This window comes from Heloderma suspectum, chromosome 2 (genome assembly GCF_057233095.1).
Source record: "Heloderma suspectum isolate Gila_16-S chromosome 2, 16-S_ref, whole genome shotgun sequence".
NCBI classification, from domain to species: Eukaryota; Metazoa; Chordata; class Lepidosauria; order Squamata; family Helodermatidae; genus Heloderma; species Heloderma suspectum.
In genome coordinates, this window is record NC_139459.1 from 47268262 (window position 1) to 47289967 (window position 21706).

A 21706-nucleotide genomic window follows, 5' to 3' on the forward strand; every position below is an offset into this window, starting at 1 on the left:
ACAATGGTTTTAAGAAGGTAGGGGTGGAACTTAAAGATGACTGTTTTAAAAATAGTGAAAAGTCTTTTAAAATTTTGTTTCAGGAAAATGAAAAAGAGTTGGAAGAAGCTGAAGAATATAAAGATGCGCTCTCAGTACTGGAGTCAGTCAAGTTAGAAGCCTAGATTAATTTTTCACTACTTCATTATGCCTTGGTATTGGGTCCATTGCCACGCTTTGTTAATGTTTGGCCATTGTTGTATTTATCAAGTAGTATTAAGAATGATGATGTGCTAAAATTATATTTTATGCAATTGCAAATGATTTAGCTCTTCTCTTTAAGGTTTTTTGGGAAGTATTTTATTGAAACTTGTATAGTCATAATACGAACTACAAATAAAAAAAATAAAGAGAAGTGAAACAAGAGAGCATTTTTCGTACAAACAGTATCTTCAGGGTTAAATCAGGCTTTCACCCTGGGGTGTCTGCTCAAAATAATCGATGAGATACAGGTGGTCCAACAGGAAGGGAGTCCCTACTGGCAACTGTTATAAATGAGATAGTGTAGAAAGTGCAGAAAGAGTCGGGCTTGGTCATTGCCCTGGAGAGTCTGGCTTCATGTGTCACGTTTTTTCTGTAAGTGCCAGATCCCAAACCTCTGCATACCAGTTATGGATCAAGCATGCTGTTCTTCATTCCCAGTTGCTTACAATTTCTATGTGTGTGCTGGTAGCAGAAATACAAGATCTTTGTCCAGTTAAGATATCATGCTCTTCCTCAAAGATAGATAAGAGGGCCTATTTGGGATTGGGTTGGAGAGACTGGTTAATCTCAAATCCAAGGGATTACTGTTAATGGTAGTAGATATTTCACTAAACATTTAGTTCCAAAGGTGATGGCAACACTGCATCTCTGCTACGTAAAACAACTCTTTTATGCAGGAGAACCAGTCATGACCATATCCTCAAATATACCCTTCCTGTCCCTTCTCCTGACTGCATTACTAATGGGTGAGTGTTCATAACCATGTTCACCCACTGTGCATCTACAATCACCAGCCCAGCCAGAAACAACACCAAAAGCAAGTGGCAACCAGAACATGTGCAATGCACACCTACTAAAAAAGCAAATAATTTCCTGCAGGAGGAGTTTTTTTTCCTCTTTCTCCTCTTGCTGGGGCCCAGGTAAGACAGATGGGAGGGTGCTCTCTGTTGGCACAAAGTAACAGGCTGCCACTACTTTGAAGCCTAAAGCTAAGCATTTTAAAATACTGTTACAATTTCAGAATTATGTAAAAATGTATGGAATAGCATAGCTGAAAAATAAAGGCCACATATATAGTATTTTTTACAATTATTATATATATTTCTACCCATCCTTTTAGGACAAGTCCGCACAAGGTGGCTTACAATAAAAATGTTAAAACGCAACAATTGAAATAACATATAATATTTGCCTGCATAGGAACAGGATGATTGCATCAGTTTGAGGTGTTTGCAGAATGTCTGTTGGGAAGCAACATGCCAGAAATCCCAGAAATGATGGGGTAGCAGGTACATCTTTGTTGGACACATGATGTACGTGTTGATTCCCACAATGTTTCCACCCCTACTGGAAGCAGAATTGTAGGATTTAGGTTTGTATGCATACAGATGCATGTATGTATGTCCTACTCATTGGATTACATGTGCGGGAATAATTCCTGATCATGTTTAAAGGTCTGCATGTGATGATGTAACAGCTCAAAGGCAGTGGCATCTTCATCTAAAAACCTGTGTTTTACTGAGGAAATCACTTGTCTAAAATTTATCTTCAAATTGAACTTATCCTCTCTGTGAAGCAACTTTTTAGGTTATAAAGTTACCAGCTAATACCTGAATGTTACCTTGTAAGAAGAGAGAAAAGTTTAATTTGGAGGAAAATTCTTAAACTTCCATGAAACAAATGTGAAAATCACTTTTTGGCTTATTAATAATTGCTTTCTTTTTATTAACAACTTCTGTAGGGATTTCTAAGCAATGAATGTCTTACATACAAGATACCTTGGTAAATCGTTTAAATAAAATAATTGTGCTATTTAACCCTATCTTTTATTAAATGGACAGGCTGGTGAGATAGGCTGGACTTGAACCTGTTTCATTTATACCTCTTGGACTGTCAAAATCCAAAGCATGTTACTTTGTTCTCACTTAGGCATCTTTGACTACCCAGCAATATGTGCTGCCCTACAGAGTTAACAGCCTGAGCTTCTACACACCTCCGCTGCCTGGCCAGCTAAAATGAACACAGGCAAATACCTTCCAATCTTTATCTTTCATCAGCCAAGGAATCTATATGGTGTGATGTAGATCAGCACTGGGGGCTGTGGTGGCTTAGTGGTTAAGACGCTGAATTGCAGACCAGAAGGTCAGCGGGACAGCAGTTGGAGACCCGAGTGCTGCGTGACGGAGTGAGCTCCTGTCTTCAGTCCCAGCTTCTGCCAACCTAGCAGTTCGAAAGCAAGAAATTGCAAGTAGATAAATAGGTACCGCTTCGGCGGGAAAGTTAACAGCGTTCCGTGCACCTCGGTGTTCAGTCATGCTGGCCACATGACCACGGAAGTGTCTTTGGACAGCGCTGGCTGTTCGGCTTAGAAATGGAGATGAGCACCACACCCTAGAGTCGGACATGACTGGTTGGGGACACCTTTAAATTTAGATCAACACTGCAAAGGTGAGAACTTCATCGCCCCTTGACAGCAGGGTGGGCAACCTGTGGCCTTCCAGATGTTGTTGAACTATGACTCCCATAATCTCTGACCATTGGCCATCATACCTAAGGCTGTTGGGAATTGGAGTTCAACATCTGGAGGGCCATGTGTTCCCCACCTCTGCTTTATGGACTCTGGATCTCCATAATGCCATTTGTGCAATAGATTTAAGACGGGTGAGGGACATGTGGCTGTGCAGTTGTTGGACTCAAGCTCCCATCAGTGAGCATGGTCAATGGTGGGGGATGGTGGGAATTGTCATCAAGCAACATCTGGAGGGCCACGGGCTCCCGACCCCACAGCAAAAGGGCCACAATGAATTACGAACGTTTAGATCAGACTGTTCAACCCTGTTGCTGCAGCTGCATATCTTGATATTATTTTGTGACCAAAGGCTATTAAAGGAGAACTATGGTACATATTTGGGTTTCAGTAAAGGTATATGGCCAATGGTTAAAGGACAGATTAAATTTACATTTCCTAGGGTAAATTTAAATTTTAGTGATTGGAATTTTTGTTTTGAATGATATTTCAGCATATCAGTTTTATTGCAAGCAGAAAGTGATACAAAGCCATCATAGCCTTAATTCATACATCATGACAGACCATTTTAATTGTTTTCCCCCCCAAATAATGTTTTCCCATATTTTATAACAAAGAGTACTACAACAGTAGTGGGGGTATGGGGGGGGGGACAAAATGAAGGAAAAGGGGTATGAATTGCAGTCCCCAATAGTGGATTGGTCTCAGTAGTTAGATATGAATTGTTTACATCTTTCAAAAGGTGTATATTTCCACATGCTGCATGGTATTTCTCTTTTCCAATACTTCCCATACTGCGGATGCTGTAATACAGCTCTACACACATAGTGGGGTGTGCAGATCATTTGTCCTTAAACAGCATAGATCCAGTCTCCAACACTTAGATCTCCACAAAAAAACACTATGGTGTAAATTGTACAACATATATTTGATAGTGGCAGGGGTGGGTGGGTGGGGGCATTTAAGAACTGCTTCCATCTTGGACATAATCTCTGCAAGGCAATGCATCTCCACAATTGTTACTAGAAATGAACAGTCTTTCTTGCTCTGTGTGTGTGTGTGTGTGAGAGAGAGAGAGAGAGAGAAAGAGAGAGAGAGAGATTTTGAATCTTCTGAGGTTCCCCCCTCCCCCCAAATAAAGCTACAGATAGTTATCCAATGGCCTTCCTCTGTAAAAAGCTTGAACAGGCAGCAGGTTTTCAGCAACCAGAAACAGAATCAAATTATCAGCAGCCTGATAATTATGTTCTTAGTCAAGCATAGACTAAGAACATAAGAGCCCTGCTGGATCAGACCAAGGATCCATCTAGTCCAGCATTCTGTTCACACAGTGGCCAACCAGCTGTCGACCAGGAACCCACAAGCAGGACACAAGTGCAATAGCACCCTCCTGCCCATGTTCCCCAATAAGTGGTGTACATAGGCATACTGCCTCTGGTACTGGAGGTAGCACATAGCCATCAGGACTAGTACCCATTGATAGCCTTCTCCAGGAATTTGTCTAACCCCCTTTTAAAGCCATCCAAATTGGTGGCCATCCGCACTGTGCCAGAGAGTGCAAGAGGGAGATTACATATTTGAATGTTCCCTTATATAGTGTGTTATTTATTGATTTGTTACATTTATATCCTGCCTTTTTATCCAAGGAGCCCAAAGCGGTGTAAGCCCTGTGAGGTAGGTTAGGCTGAGAGTCACTGACTGGCTCAAAGTCATCCAGTGAGCTTCATGACAGAGTGGGGAGCTGAACCCAGGTTTCCCCAATCCAAAACTCTTAACCACTACACCACACTGTGTGTGATACATAGATACATATTTTCTGTCTGCCTCAGGGAGAAGAGTTCTCACCAAATCTCTCTGATACTTCAATTTTGAATGGATGGAGAGCTTGTATAGAGGGTTGTTGTTGAAGTTTTAAAAGTGTGTGTGTGTGTGTGTGTCTGTGTGTATGTGTCAGTGGGGTTCAAATATGGAAACTCCCATGGGCAGTCTATAAAATGCTGTATCCCACAAAAGCTTCACCAAATGTGTGTTCCAGTAATTTGTTTCTGCTCTGTTTATGTGGTGGGAAAAAAGTGTTATATTACAGTGTTAACACACACACCCCTTGCTTTACTGCCTTGGCAGAGTATTAGGAATTAAATTGGGGACTTTGTAGCAACAATATTTTTTATTTGCAAACCATATGAAAGGACAGGTATTCCCAAATAGCAGTCACTGTCCAGCTATTTCCTGCCACCTCTGGCCACTGCCTGCTGAGAAGGCAGTGCTTAATTCTTGGCTTTGCCAGAAATAACTGTATTAATATTGTGTGCAGTGACCCCTTTAATTCCCCGGCACATGCATCTAGTGAGTGACTGTCTATTCTGCTAGTTGGAGCGCCGGCAAGGAACAGAAGTCTGTCTTAACAGGAGCTTGTCTCGCAGCCCTCACATACTTCCTTGGGACTTGGTCTTCTCTGGCTAAACAAGTTTGTAAGGCCCTTTAATATTCCTGTGAATCCTGTTACTTATTGAAAGGTGCCATGCACAAATGTGCTCATAACTAAAATCTAAAGGCTAAAGCTGCATGTCTGTGTTCTCCCCCCACCCTTTCTGTTTCAAGTGACCCAGTATAAGAATTCCATGTTTGGCTTTGAAATTAACCCTCCAAAACATCTATAGGATTTTGGCTGAATTGTTTGTGCTATTCCTTTCTTTGAGTCAATATTTAACACAAACAAGACTACCTTGATCTAAAATGTTATCTGTTTTGCAGGTAGGAGTGCAATTAATGTAGAATCTCTCTTCTACGTAAGGCTCCTGCAGAATGACTCATAGGGATGCTATCTCTAAAGAGAGCTTGGCTATGGAACCATGTATCTATTGACTGACTTGGGGGTGGGGGAGCTATTGTTGTTATTATTTATTTCATTTCTATACCGACCCATAGTCGAAGCTCTCTGGGCAGTTTACAATTCATAAAAAATACACCAACATTACAAAAAATACAACATAATACAAACAGTCTAAAATTGTTTTAATACACAAAAATTAAAACAGTATAAACAGCTAAAAACAGTTTAAATAAACAATATTTCCCTGATAGACCTGTTCAAAACAGCAGACATAGATGCCCCATCATATGCCATTAAATGCCTGGGAGCAGAGGGCAGTCTTTACCTGCTGCCAAAAATATGTCAGCGTCGGTGCCAGGAGGGCCTCAGTGGGGAGCTCTTTCCATAGCTGGGGGCTACTACTGAGAAGACGCTCTCCCTTGTTGCCACCTTTTGAGCCTCCCTTGGAGGTGGCACTCAAAGGAAGGCCTGACATGTTGATCGTAGCTTCCTGGTATGTTCAGGTTAAAGAGATAGGAGCTCTATCGGGTCTGCGAGAGTGGCAGCCCATCTTATTTCTCTGCTGCTGTGTTGAGGTGGCCAGCCCCAGTGTGGTTTTGCTGTGCCACAATCAACATCCAAAACATAGGAGACAGAGCTGCAATCAACTAGTTAGATGAATCAATTAAAAATTAACCAAATATGCCACTGATTAATTAGGCAACATGTTTTGAAAACTATTTTTAATATAAATATATAAACTGAAGATAACCGCTGCCACCTTAGAAGAGTATTGCCTCTTTTTTCACACATAGGAGACCCATTCATATAAATTCTAAAAAAGAAAAGTGTGATTTCACATGCTAAAAACTTTTGTTCATGTGGCACATTATGTAGATAATAATCAAGAAGTTAATTTTAAATAAAAACTGGCGGCACAATCCTATGCACATTTACTTGGAATTAAATCTTACTATATCACTTCCCCAACCTGGTGCCTTCCAGATGTTTTGGACATCCTGATCATTGGGCCTGCTGGGGGTGATGGAAGTCCAAAACATCTGGAGGGGACCAGGTTGGGACATTTGCTGGCCTAATAAGTATGTTTAGGATTGCAATCTTAAGATTTTGTTAATTGGTTTACAGTTGTGATTTTAGTGTCAGAATTGTTGGTACTAGAAACATGTGAGTCGATTAAGATCAATTTATGTTTAAGTTCGGGAGCTTTTATCTACTCATAATGAGCACCTTCCTTTAATAAACAGCTTCCGTAAAAAGGATAATTTTACAAATGAGTTTATGCAGACTATGTGAAAGTCAAGTCTAATGGAAAATTAATTACAGCCACCTTGAACTAAGTGACTAGTGTGGGGTGCTTTTTTGTTTCATAAGAATTAAGGGTGTTAATAGTATGCAGTCACCCTTTGTGATCACGGTCACCCTTGAATTAACTTGAAAAAATCCCACTTTTTTGTCATTTACTCAGTTTGGTAGGGTGCTTAAGTGGAGCTTGGGGTAACTTAAAGTGACCTTGCAACAAAAGGTTGAACCTTCAAGTTAGATAGCCTGTAGTCTATAGCCAGACTGTCCTAGTTGTCTGTGGCCCAAACCACACCTCCCTGAAGCAGGTGCTGGATTGCTGGTGTGGAGGAACGGGGGAAGCTTGGAGGCAGTGCTGTCTTTTTTTTCTGCCCATCACTCCACCTCCCTCAAACTTTCCTCCCAGTACGTGTGCACACTCTGCTCCCTCTTCCCAGGAAGTTGTCTTTTACCAGGTCAGACTCCTTGTCCATCTATTCCATCTAATTCAGGCAGAAGGAGATGTCCAGATGTTTTGGACTTCGACTCCCAGAACTCCCTGCCAGCATGGCCAGTGGTCAGGAATGCTGGGAGCTGAAGTCCCAAACATCAGGAGAACTATTTTCTGATCTATTCTGGCCTATTTTGACTGGCACTGGATGTCCAAGGTCTCAGGCAGAGGCCTTTGCCATCACCTGTTACCTGATTCCTGTTAACTGGCCAGGGCATAAACCTGGGATCTTCTTCATACGAAGGAGATACTCTACTGCAGAGCCCTGGTCTCTCTCTCAGGCCTCTGCTATATAGAGAGCCTCCCCCAATCTGGTGCCCTCCAGATGTGTTGGACTTTAACTCTCATCAGCCCCAGCCAGCATGACCAATGGTAAGGAATGTTGGGAGTTGTAGTCCAAAACATCTGGAGGGCACCAGGTTGGGGGAAGGTGATATTGAGCATCCTCCGATATTGTGCAGGCATGTGCTGCATGAGAAGCAATGTCTTGTGTTCTGCAAGGCACCATGTGAAGTGGTAAGACCTGGGCAAGGTGACAAGAGCATTTGTGCAGGATGGTCCTTCGTTCTGAAGTGATGCTTTGCAGTGAACAAGGTGCTGCTTCTGAGCCACTAGGTACCCTGCATGAAATGAGAGGCCACAGGAAGCCTCTGAGATATTGCAGGGGCCTCTGACTGTCTTCTCATGGGGTTGGGAGCAGGAGCCTGAGGGAATCAGAAGATGAACACATTATGCTGTTGCCACAGCTGATCCTTTTGGCTTCCCTTTGAATGTCCCCTCCCACCCAGTCAAGTTCACTTAAGGGCTGTAAGTGATCAGGGAAGGGTTGTAGCTCAGTAGTAGAGCACCTACTTTGCATGCAGAAAGTCCCAGGTCAAATTCCTGGCGTCCCCAGGTAGGATTGTGAAAGAACCTTGCCTGAAATGTCAGAGAGCTGCTGCCAGTCAACATTGACAATACTGAGCTAGATGCACCAATGGTCTGAGTCAGTACAAGGCAGTTTCCTATGAGTCCTAAGCATGGAAAGGGGTTACAATCCCCTTAAAGATCAGGTTTGCATTTTAGGGGTGTTAAATCTGGCTTCACTTTGGATATCCCAGAAACATTGGTGGCAAGAAATTCCCTTCACCAGGGTAGTTTGTAGCAGCAACTGCAACTGATTAAAAGCGTGAGAGCGTTTTTTAAAATCATAAATTTTACTACACTAAAAAAATCTGTGGTGGCTGGTGGTCCTTCTCCTCATGGTAGTGTTCCAAATTCCACACACCTTACTCCCACTTGCTCAGGGTGGAGTCATTTGCTTTGTCAAAATGGGATGATATTTGCAGGCATAGTAGCCCCTTAGATGGGATTATGCAGCTAAATGTCAGGAAAATAGGTGCAGAGTTGTTGGTCTTGTTTTGTGAAGCAGCTGTTTATATTTTGATGGAAGCAGTCACGTCACAAATGGGAAAAACTTGTTTTGAACATTTCTTACCGAGTAAACCAGTGCTATAGGTATAGTGGTGCACTTACTAGACCCACTGCTTGCTAATGGGTCTTAATCCATATAGAATAGCCTTCCCCAGCCTGGTATCCTCCAGATGTATGAACATAAGAGCCCTGCTGGATCTGACCAAAGGCCTATCTAGTCCAGCATTCTGTTCCCACAGTGGCCAACCAGATACCTAAATGGGCAGCTCACAAGCAGGACATGAGCAGAATAGCATCCTTCCATTCATGTTCTCCAGCAGCTGGCATTCAAATGCAAACTCATACTAGTAGCCATTGATGGCTGCATCTTCCATGAATTAGCCTTATCAAGCATTGGCCATTCTGGCTGGGGATGATGGGGGCTGAAATCCAACACCTCTAGAGGGTATCAGGTTGAGGAAGGCTGGTATAGAAGGTGAAAGAGCACTTCCTCAGTAGTGAGAAATCATTACAAATTAGGAATCTAAATGTTGAGATTTAACAGATGGGAGATGAACCACATCTCTCTGCTTCCCAAACTGGACATGTTAATATTAAAATGGCTGCAGTAGAACATGGAGGGAGTAATCCTATGGCCACTAGACACTGTCTAGAGGGCCATAGGATATGTTATTTTCCGGGAACCAACCTCCGAGCCTGTGCTCTGAGGTTGGTTCCCGGAAAACTGACTGCCCCTCTCGTCTGCACTGCCTCCGAGGCAGCACAGAGAAGCCCTGCCTTCCATGCTCGCATGAGGAGCGCGGAGCGACTGAAAAGTGGAGGTGCTGGGGGCATTCCGGGATGGGGAGAGGAGAGCTACGCATATGGCACATCCAATGTGTCGTGCGACAACTTCCTCTCCCAGTTGGCCCTCCCACCGCTAGACAGCCAAAAAAGGCTGTCTAGTGAAAAATTGCAAGGCAGGAGAGGCGCGGAGGGAACAATCCCCCCCCGTGCCTCTCCTGCCTTGTTTTGGATAGGTGGTCGCCTCCAGGTTCGGAGGCAGCCACCTATCTAGTTAGGATTGCGCCCTTAGGGACTGTTTTTATATTATGATGGTGAGGTGAAGTAAATGTTATGTAGGAATTGTATTAATTTGGGGAGTTCATTGTTAGAAATGAAAGTTGACCATAAGGCTTCCACCACGCATATACTTTCCATCTGTTTCAGCTTTTGAGTTACCTTTTACAAAATGTCAGCTCTCATATTGGAGCTGGTCATTAAATAAAAATCCATTTTCACTGGTTTATACAACTGCAGAGAAACCACATAGAAACTATTCATCTGCCAGGATCCTGCATTAGAGATCAAACTGGACTTTCTGTTCTCTACCAGTTGTCCCCACTTCAGCCAAATAGAGAAGGTTGTACATACTCAAAGGTTCCATTCGTCCCAACAGAAGGAGGAAGGGAACTTTTGCATCTACCCAGAATGTTGTGATTAATCACAGAGCTATTGGAACTATATTCCCATGCAAGAGATTGTCATATTTACCCCCAATTAAATGCATTAGGTATAACTGGGCCCTCCATAATCTGCATTTTTGTTAATATGAGTAAAATATCTAGGACAGGTGTGGGCAGAAGGTAGATCAGGATCTACTGGTAGATCTCTGGGTGATTTGAACTAGATCAGCTAGGATTTCTGCCTCCCACTTGTTTAACATTAAGAACAACAAAATGTATTTTCCCATCTACAGTGGCGAGAAAAAGTTTGTGAGCCCCTTAGGATTATCACATATTTCCAACCTAAAACGTTATTAGGTCTTAGTCTAACCCCATAAACATAGATAAAGAACAGTAGATAACATGAGTAAACAAGCGACACAGACATCATGCTTTTTCAACATTTATTTCTCCACAACTGATTCAGCATTCAAAATCCAGGTCTGAAAAGGTATGTGAACCTTTAGATTCAGTACCTGGTGGTGCCCCCCTGAGCAGCAATGACCGAGTAAGCGTTTCCTGGCCAGTCTCTCACATTGGTTTTGAGGATTTGGGGCCCATTCCTCCTTAATGAACTGTTTCAACTCAGTGACATTTGAGGGCTTCCTTACATGAACAGCTTGCTTCAGGTCTTGCTACAACATTTCAATGGGGTTTAGGCCTGGACTTTGACTAGGCCATTTTAAAACACCAAATTTCTTCTTCCACAGCCATTCTTCTGTAGATGTGCTTGTATGTTTAGGGTCATTGTTGCATGACCCACTTTTGGTTCAGCTTCAGCTCATGGATGGACAGCCTGACATTCTGCTCTAGTATCTTCTGATACACTGCAGAATTCATGGTTGCATCAATGATGGCAAGCTGTCCAGGTCCTGAGGCAGCAAAGCAGGCCCAAACCATCACATTCCTACCACCATGCTTGACAGTTGGGATGAGGTTCTTCTGTTCAAACTCAGTGTTTGCTTTTCGCCAAATAAAATGTTTCTCATTGAGGTCAAAACGTTCTACCTTTGACTCATCTGCCCAGAGAACATTGTTCCAGAAGTCTTGGGATCATCTATGCGATCTTTAGAGAACTTCAGATGGACAGCAATGTTCTTTTTAGAGAGCAGTGGTTTCCTCTTGGCTATCCTCCCATGAACACCATTCTTGTTCAGTTGTTTCCTGATCATTGAGTCATGAACCCTTACATTAGCCAAGGCGAGAGTGGCCTGCAGATCCCTGGATGTTACTCTGGGGTTCTTTTTGACTTCCTGGATGATGCACTGGTTTGTTCTTGGAGAGATTTTGGTAGGATGACTGCTCCTAGGTAGAGTGACTATGGACTTGAGCCTTCTCTATTTGTAGTCTGTCTGACAGTGGATTGGTGGAGCCCCAAATCCTTAGAAATTATTTTGTAACACTTTCTAGACTGATGAGCAGTGATAACTGCTTTTCTGAGGTCCTCTGATGTCTTTCATCATGGCATGACGTGTTTCCACACAACCATATGGTGAAGACCAAACTCACAAGTTTCTAATCCTTGTATAGGGTGGGGCCTCCCAAACTCACCCCTGAAGATCTATCTGCCTAGGGTGCAATCCTATGCAGATAGGCGGCCGCCTCTGAACTCGGAGGTGACAGCCTATCCAATGCAGGGCAAGAGAAGCGCAGAGGGGATCGTTCCCTCCATGCTTCTGCCCTGCATTTTTGGCTAGACAGCTGATTTTGGCTGTCTAGCTGCAGGAGGGCAGAGCAGGGGAGGAGGCTGCCGTATGCTACATAGGATGTGTCATACAGGCATTTCCACCCTCCCCACCCTGGAATGCCCCCTGGAACGCCCCATTTTGGCTGCTCTGTGCTTCTCTTGTGAGTGTGGAGCATGGGGCTGTTTTGTGCTGCCTGGGGGTTAGTAATTAGGTGCCCCCTAATTACTTAAATACCTGATTCTAATTATTCCCTTTAATTGAGCTGATGCAAGCAGGGGTTCACTTACTTTTGCACATATCCTGACTCTTAAATACTCATTGTTTGCCTAATTTATACATAATTTTATTTCACAAGACACAAAATTGGTTATTATAAACCCTACTGGATATTTAGTCAAGGACTGAGGTTTGAGGCCTATAGGAGCAAAGAAAGGTATAAAGCTCAGGCCTAGAGGCCTGGGTCTTTCTGAGAGAGGAGGTATCTCTGAGAGGAGCAGTTTCATTTCCCGGTTAAGTTTCATTTCTTCAGGTTTCGGTTTTGAGGGAGGAGGGTATATAAAGAGAGCGAGAGAGCCACTAAGAGCAGAGTCAGGGAGACCAGAGCCTGAAGAGGGAGCAGGATGAAGCAGCCTGGAGAAGTCAAAAGTACAGCTTGGATAAAGGAACTTGTGTTTTGCAACTTTTATTTTCTCTTAATGCCTTTTGTATCACCCAGTTCTATTGTATAAATACCTTTAGTTGTGATTTGCTTGCTTCAATTTACCAGTAAACTGTTGTGGTTAAACCCTGTGTCTAGAGTGTTAATCATCCCACGCCTACAGCCTAAACCCCACGTTATTGGAAAAGGGAAGGTAAAAGAAGTAAGGTGGGGCTCCTAAGGAGATAAGAGATCCTTAAGGAGTTGCACTGAGGGTCCAGATCATAAGGGGAACCTTGATAGACTGATTTTGATTCACGAAGACTATCATGATAAAACTATGGAATTTCTGTAATTATTAGGTTTCACAAACTTTCTTGCCACTGTGAATTAGGCTGCTGAAATGAAGAAAGTCTGGGATAACCAGGGGTGGACTTTGTGTGAAAAGACTGAAATCAGTTCAGTTCTGGTACTGGAAACAAATTCCTAGGCTCAGGGGCACCCTCTTCCTGGCGCTTATTGATGGATCTTTGGGTTCTAGTGAAAAACAAAGTAGATCTGGCAAACCTGAAGTTTGCCCACCCCCCTGCTCTAGGCTCCCCTGTTTAAGACTCAGGTGAGTGAGTTCAAATATATGATAATTTACTTCTCTGATAATGTGTTAAAACCAAGGGCAATATCTAATGTTGTCATTCCACTAATGCAAATTGTGTTGCACTAGAATAAGGGATCTCTAGCGCAAGGCCAGTAGCATTAGCTTGCCTGAGGAGATTCACTGGAAAACCCATTGTGCAAGCTAATGCTATTGGTTTTGTGCTCAACATTGGATATTCCCCCAGAGTGTATTACAGATCCAAGTCGCTTGGGAAACTCTGACTGCCCTGTCCAGAAGGATCCATTGATCCGGAGATGCACCTAATATGAATAGTAGCTTGGCTTCCCAGTGAAAGAGAAAGGTTTGGAAAAAGAACTTTTTTCATGTGAAACATTTAAACAAAAAATAATCACTGTTCAACATCAATCAAGGTACACTTGTTATGATTATGTGAAGGCTTATTTTTCAGAATTGCCAACAACATTAGAATATAAAAACTGCCACGTCAGCTCACATAAACAGTCTAACAGCATTCAAAAGTAAGTCCCACTGAGTTGTATGGTGCTTACTCCCAAGTAGGTGGGTACAGGTTTGCAGCCTAATCAGAATTGTATTTCTGATGTTAGTGAGTAGGGATGGTTCAGTCAAAATATGTACACCTTTGGCTCAGTTACAGCATGAGCTAAAATTTTACTTATTGACTGATCACTTTTAAGCTCTAAAAAGCTCTGAATCTTCTCATTATCCATATATTTGTTTAACCCAGTCTTCCCCAACCTGGTTGGCCATGCTGTTCAAGAAGCTGTTGGAAGTGATGCAGTTAGTTTTTACTCACCAGCATTGAATTCCATCGTATGTTCTGTGAAAAATGGCTCCCTTTGCTTGAATGGCATAACTGCACAGGAGCTCCTCTGTCCCCCATACCCCAGGCTGTGTGGCATGCTTTATCCCTACATCAGAAGCAGTAGGAATATAGTACAACAGAACCTCATGACAACAACATTTCTGGGTTATGCACTGGGGACTATATGCATGTTGCATGTGCTCCAAGAGTGCATACAAATTCTGCAAGAGCAGCAGTCTGGATGCACACTTAAAATGCCACTGTTTAATTTCAGTGGCTTTCCAAGCCTGGCATGAGAGAAATGGCTTTACCACTAGGTAACTCTAAGCAGCTGGCCTAGATGGCACCCCAGGGTCAGCTCAGCTCTGTTCTGCTGCTTCTCCATATTAACAAAGACAAGGCCCTCCTTCCTGCAGGGCTTTTGAATGCTCACTCCAGTTGTCCTGAGATGCAAACATATTCCTCTTGGGCCTTTATGAGCCTGGCCTTTACTTCCCACGGTAACCCTGTGGGAAGTAATCATTTAACCCTGTGTCTTTTTGAGCTAAAACCAAGGGACTGGGGGAAACCCCCAAGAAAAGGAATCGCTGTTGCCATTGAGAGGATGCTGCCTTTCCCAATCGACCAAGGTCGCTAGAGGCCTTGTCTTTTATGACATTTTTTTCACATGTAATTGCTGTTTTCTGGGCACAAACTGACAAATATAAGTTCACATGTACATTGTCACCTTTGTTCATAACACAATGTGGTGCCACAAGCCATGTTGTAGTGCTTCATTTGCAGGATAAATTGGAGGGCATGTGGGGCAAATCGGGGTTATTGTTTTCAGTAAAAAAAAAGAAACCCCAACAACAACCGAACACCTATGTGCAGCAGCTCAGAGTCTCATTTTTTAATAAAAGGAAACCCTGAAAAATGATTGTACAATTATGTAGAACCATGCTGCTGTCTATGGTGATCATTATAATGGTGAGTCACCCACCAAGGAGAACGGTGAAGCTTTGAAAAACAAGTTGCCAAAATCTGCAGGTTGAAGCCATTTCCATCCATATCACCGATATTACCACGTGGGTTGTCTACAGCAAAGGCACTTGAGTGATGTTGTAACCAACATTGTTTCCTCACTGCTTGCTTGCTTTGGTATAAGTACCTAGGTCTGTAAATGTCACGCAGGCAGGCACAATTTCTCTCTCTCACACACACAGTTACACACAGTTGCATAGTAGTGCAGGAATGAAAGCTTTAATATAAAAGAAGTATGCATAGATATGTAGGTGTGCATTAAAACCAGTGAGTGGCTGGATGGGGAGGAATAAGCTGAAGCTGAACCCTGACAAGACCGAGGTACTTTTGGTGGGAGACAAGAGGAGGCTGGGGGATGTTGACCTGGTGTTGAATGGGGTACGGCTACCCTTGAAAGACCAGGTCCGCAGCCTGGGGGTCATTTTGGACTCCCAGCTGTCCATGGAGGCTCAGGTGTCAGCTGTGAGCCGGACAGCGCTGTATCAACTCCATCTGATACGGCGGCTGCGCCCTTTCCTTCCCGACCATCTGCTCCCATCGGTAGTACATGCCCTGGTCTCCTCTCGTTTAGACTACTGTAATACGCTCTACGTGGGGTTACCCTTGAAGACGGTTCGGAAGCTGCAGCTGGTACAGAACGCGGCGGCTCGCCTGATTAAAGGCAGCCGCCGGCGAGATCACATCACTCCAGTGCTGAAGGAGTTGCACTGGTTACCAGTTGTTTTCCGGGCCAAATTCAAGGTGTTGGTTTTGACCTTTAAAACCCTATATGGTTCCAGCCCAGCCTATCTTAAGGAGCGCCTCCAGCAACACCAGACAGGCCGCTTAACAAGATCAGCCGCAGATGGCCTTCTCTCTGCCCCATCAGCCAGGACAGCTAGACTGGTGGGGACGAGGGAGAGGGCCTTTTCTGTGGTGGCCCCCACTCTGTGGAACTCCCTCCCTAGGGAACTCCGTCATGCCCCCTCTTTAATGAGCTTCCGTCGTGCATTAAAAACGTGGTTGTTCAGGCAAGCATTTGGGGTGGGTTAGGGTATTAAAAAAAAAAATTATGGTAAAATTTTATTGTTTTAAATTGTTTTATGGTGGGTTGTACATCGCCCAGAGTGGCTGGGTGACCAGTCAGATGGGCGATTAATAAATTTAATAAATAAATAAATAAATAAACCAAGCCTAAAAAAAAGGGATGCCTGACCCACCACCTCCATCGATGAAGGAGAAGAAAGGGAGGACAACCACAAATTTCCAGCTGGCAAAAAGAAGGTTTTACAAGTTAAAGCCGAAAATTGGTTTTACAAGTTAAAGCCATTCCCATGAGGACAAGTTAAAACACTGTGAGGTTTGGCAAACACCAGAAAAAAACACTGCATGAAAACATCAGATTTTTTTTAAGTAATAGAAGTTACTTTTATTACTTTTTCTGGGAGGAAAAAATAGGAGAAAAGTGCAACAGAAATAGCATTAGGACAATGATTTGGTAAGTGTGTTGTGTGCCAGGTGAGTGAGCCAGATGGTACAGTAATGGGGAAAAGCTTAGTGTAGACTATACCCAATTCCTCAATTTCCAGTGTTCAACCACTCCGACCTGACTTTGGCCTGGTTCGCACATAACAAGAAGCCACTGTGACTGAATTTCCCCATGGGGCTTCTTGTCATGGCAGTGGCTGCCATTTTGAATATTTGGGGTGTGGCAGGGGCACGCCATAGCTTCTCATTACATGCAAAGTTGGTGAGGGGGGTTATTGAGGCAGTTGACAAGCCACCCGCAATGCTAAAACAGCCCATGGGTCTGGGTGGCTTGTCAACCTCCCCAACAACACACCTTCACTAGGTTCACACATAATAACAAGCTACAGCATGCCCCTGCAATGGCTTGAATATTCAAAATGGGGGCGTCCGCTGCAAAGAGAAGCCCCATGGGGAAATTCACCCATGGTGGCTTCTTGTTGTGTGTGAACCGGTGTGTCTAGTTAAGATTATGAAAAGATTAACAGCTTAAAGGGATAAGGGAAGAGAGTGGGAGAAGTTACACAAAGAAGGGATGAAAGGGTAACTTTTTGGTTCATCCAGATATTCAGGGTTGTCTTGTGGTATGCTAGCCCTGAGGGGCTATGATCTCTTTCATAGTCTGTGGCAGCCCTCTCACAAACTGAGCCAATGCAAATTACAAAATCCTCAAACCTTCCTTTCAAGGACCAAGGCTTCTATATCCTCCCTTCCCAGATTTGCAGTGTAACTCTTTCTTCCTCTCCTTTGCAATTGTGCTGCCAAGCAGATTCCATCACCACCTCCACCTTGCTCTGGTCAAATCCTCATGCTGGCCCTTTGCTGATTCAAAGCAGATGGACTATTAGCTTTGGAAATGGATAGATCCACTGGTATGTGCAGATAGGGATGGGATGGAGAGTCTTTGCCAAGAAAGAAACCCAATTAACCCAGTTCCTAGGAGTCAAGTTAGTTGCCTTGATAGATAGGCTTTGGGGGTGACAGTGATAGATGCGGGGAGCCTGAGACATCGTAAGCTTTAAGGGCAGTGACAATAGCACTATGCAGTGGTCTTAATTATTTGCATGTTGTGCAGCTATTGTATGATTACTATGTGGGGACTGAGCAACTAAAATCTAAAAAAAAAATGTTAATAAAATAGCACCTACAATTAATGAAAACAGGGAGTAGAACAGCACACCTGTTCTGCCTTAGTTTGTATGATGAGCCAGTATGGTGTAGTGGTTAGAATAAAGCTGGAGTTCAGCTCGAGGGCCAGATTCCATTTTGGAGAAGCTTTCGAGGGCTGCATTCCACTGGTGGGCAGGGCTGAAGGAAAAAGAAGCGGAGCCAAAAATGTCAGTATATCTAAGCTTAAAGCACTTACTGCTAGTAACTAAGCTTTAGGAGAAGCATTTCAAACTTTTAGAATTGGGAAAAACTGCCCCAAAGCAGGGAAACCACTAAAAGATTGGTGGTTGGGGGGAAAGGTGTGGCCATCTGGGGAAACCTGGAGAGCCAGAGGTTCTGCACTCCTGGACTAGAGTGGCAGACTAAGACAGGGGAAACCTGGGTTCAAGTCCCCAGTCTGCCCTGTAGATCACTGGATGAGCTTTGACCATCCACAGCCAGACCTATCTCACAGGATTGTTGTTAAGATAAAATGAATAGGGGTGGGAAGAAACCTGCACACTGCCCTTCTTTCAAAGAAAAGAAGGATCAGGTGAAGAACATGTCCTGTCAGACCAATCTTATTCAATTTTTCAATTGGGTAATATCGTTGCCCAACTGAAAAATTCTACGTATACCACGTAGATTGTGGAAAAGGTGTAGACATAATATATCTTGATTTCAGAAAGGCATTTGACAAACTGCCCCATGATATTCTGATTAGCAAGTTATTAAGCGTGGGCTGGATGGCACTACTAGGTGGATCCACAGCTGGCTGGAGAACCATAACTCAAAGAGTGCTCTTCAATAGTTCTTCATCAAACAGGAGAGAAGTAGGTATCATGTGGAGTGCTGCAGGGTTAGTACTGGACCCTGTACTCTTCAACATTTTTATTAAGGACTTGGAGGAAGAGGTGGGAGGTATACTTATCAAATATGCAGATGACATGTAAGTGGGTGAGATAGCTAATACCTTGGAAAACAGAAACAAAATTCAAAATGATCCTGATAGGTTTGAAAACTGGGCAGAAAATAACAGAATGAAAATTAACAAATGCAAAATTCATCATTTAGGAAAGAGAAATCAAATGCACAGGTATAAGACGGTGGATACCTGGCTTGACAATCATATGTGTGAAAAGGATCTTAGACTTGTATTTGATCACAAACTGAATATGAATCAGCAGTGTGATGTGGCTACAAAAAGCAAATGCAGTTTTAGGTTGCATCAATAGAAGTATAGTTTCTAAATTATGGGAAGTAATAGTTCCACTCTGCTCTGGTCAGACCTCACCTTGAATACCAGTTCTGGACACCACCACGCTTGAAGAAGGATTCCGATAACTTGGAATGAGTTCAGAGAAGGGCAACAAAGATGATCAGGGGACTAGAAACTACGTCCTATGAGGAACGACTGAAGGAACTGAGTATGTTTAGCTTTGAGATGAGAAGACTGAGGAGGGATATGATAGCACTCTTCAGGTACCTGACGGGCTGTCACACAGAAGAGGGCTGCGAACTGTCCTTATCATCCAAGACCATAGGATACAAAATAGACGGGCTTAAGTTACAGGAAGGTAGATTTTGGCTGAACATCAGGAAAAACTTCCTAATGGTCCGAGCAGTTAGACCATGGAGCCAACTGCCTATGGAGATGGTGGGCTCTCCATTGCTGGAGGTATTCAAGCAGAGACTGGACAGCTATCTGTCAAAAAAGGTTTCAAACTGAATTCTTGCACTGAGCAGGGGGTTGGACTCGATGGCCTAAATGGCCCCTTACAACCCTGTGATTAGAATCATTGCCTTAAAACTATAAGAAACCAGGAAATATGCAGTAGTTCTCATATGCTATGAGAAGTTGCTTTCTGCTGAATTAATTGCAGTATGTTTGTACATATGTGTCATTTTTCAATGAGTCCAATGTGAAGTGGTAACTTGCTTGAGTGCAAAAACCATCACAGATCAAATACCTGAGAGTCTTTCCTTGGAATTTTTTTCCTAAGGGAGGCAGTTCACACATGTATCCATGGCAACCTTCCCCAAATAGTGCCTTCCAGATGTGTTGGATTGCAAGTCCCATCATTAAGGCTGGGGCTGATGGGAGTTCTAGTCTAACCCATCTGGAGGGCACCATTTGGGGAAGGTGGATCTACAGCATATAGCTCTGCAGCCACTGAGGAACTTTCCAGGGTCTGAAGTTTCTGGATTACCTGCTGCAAAGTAGTTTGAGGACTCTAGAACTACCTGGCATTTATTCTGAGTTTTATTCTGTAGCCCCATTGAGAGCATCTAGGTTAAAATAAATGGAGCAAGGAATAAAAGGAACATGGTGGTTGGAGTCTACTACCGGCCACCCAATCAAGGAGAAGATGAGGATGAAACTTTTGAAAAGCAAATTGCCAAGGTTTCAAGGAAGTATGATGTAGTAACGGGGGACTTCAATTTCCCCGATATTTGTTGGGAGACAAATTCTGCAAAACATGGCCCCTCCAAGAGATTCCTGACTTGTGTGGTGGATAACTTCCTCCTACAGAAAGTAGAGGAAGGAACTAGAGGATCAGCTATCCTTGACTTGATCCTAACCAACAGAGATGACTTAGTGGATCAAGTAGCAGTTACGGGAACTCTGGGAGAAAGAGACCATGTAATACTTGAGTTCTTGGTTCTAAAGGAAGCAAAAGCTGAGTGTTGCCAGACCCATACCCTGGATTTTAGGAAAGCCAATTTTAATAAACTCAGAACAGTGATCAGTAAGGTCCCATGGCAAGCAACTCTAATGAGAAAAGGAGTCCAAGATGGGTGGGAGTTTTTAAAAAAGGAATTTTAAAGGCATAATTACAAACAATTCCAACAAGAAAAAAAAAGGCAGAAGACAACAAAAGAAACCAATGTGGCTTAACAAAAAGCTTAGAGATGACCTGAAAACAAAAAAGGACACATACAGGAAGTGGAAGAAAGGCCAAGCTACAAAGGAAGAGTACAGGCACGTAGCACAGAATTGCAGGGATGGTGTCAGGAAGGCTAAACATGTGAACTAGCTGAGGTTAGTGAGGGATGCTAAAAGCAACAAAAAGACTTTCTTCAGATATGTGCATAGTAAAAGACAGAGGAAAGAAATGGTGGCTCAGCTATTAAATAAGGATGGCAAAATGATAACGGATGACAAGGAAAAGGCAGAAGTGCTCAGTTCCTACTTTGGCTCAGTCTTCTCCCAAAAGAGGGTTTATGAGCCCCCTGGCAAAGGCGAAATACAGGCTGTAGGGGCAGGATTGCAGCTTGAGATGGATAGGCATATGGTCAAGGAACACCTAATTACTTTGAATGAGTTCAGATCTCCAGGGCCAGATGAACTGCACCCTAGAGTAATAAAGGAGCTGGCAGAAGAACTCTCAGAACCACTGTCTGTTATCTTTGAGAAATCATGGAGGATGGGTGAAGTGCCAGATGACTGGAGGAGGGCCAGTGTTGTTCCTATCTTCAAAAAGGGCAAAAAGGAGGAACCTGGGAACTACAGACCAGTCAGTCTGACATCAATCCCTGGGAAAATTCTGGAGCAGATTACAAAGCAACCAGTCTGTAAGCATCTTGAAAACAATGCAGTGATTACTCAAAGCCAAGATGGCTTTATCAAGAACAAATCCTGCCAGACTAATCTGATCTCATTTTTTGATCAAGTAACCTCCCTTGTGGACTGTGGGAATACTGTGGAGATAATATACCTCGACTTCAGCAAAGCTTTTGACAAAGTGCCCCATGCTATCCTGATTAGCAAACTAGCTCAAAGTGGGCTAGATGAAACAGCGATCAGCCACAGTTGGCTACAGGATCGGACTCAAAGAGTGCTTATCAATGGGATCTTCTCAAACTGGGGAGAGGTAACAAGCAGGATACCACAGGGCTCAGTCCTGGGCCCAGTGCTCTTCAACATTTTTATTAATGACTTGGAGGAGGAGGTGCAGGGAATGCTTATTGAAT

General features: G+C 43.4%; 1 protein-coding gene across 1 annotated transcript in view; it reads left to right on the forward strand.

Moving 5' to 3' along the window:
• TBCA (tubulin folding cofactor A) overlaps positions 1-20819 on the forward strand; it is a 69378-nt gene extending 48559 nt beyond the window's left edge. The window contains exon 4 of the mRNA XM_084833388.1: positions 84-20819. Within this exon, the coding sequence (XP_084689514.1) occupies positions 84-164 (81 nt within the window). The 3' untranslated portion in view covers positions 165-20819. The remainder of the gene's footprint in view (positions 1-83) is intronic.
• Positions 20820-21706: the final 887 nt, after the last annotated feature.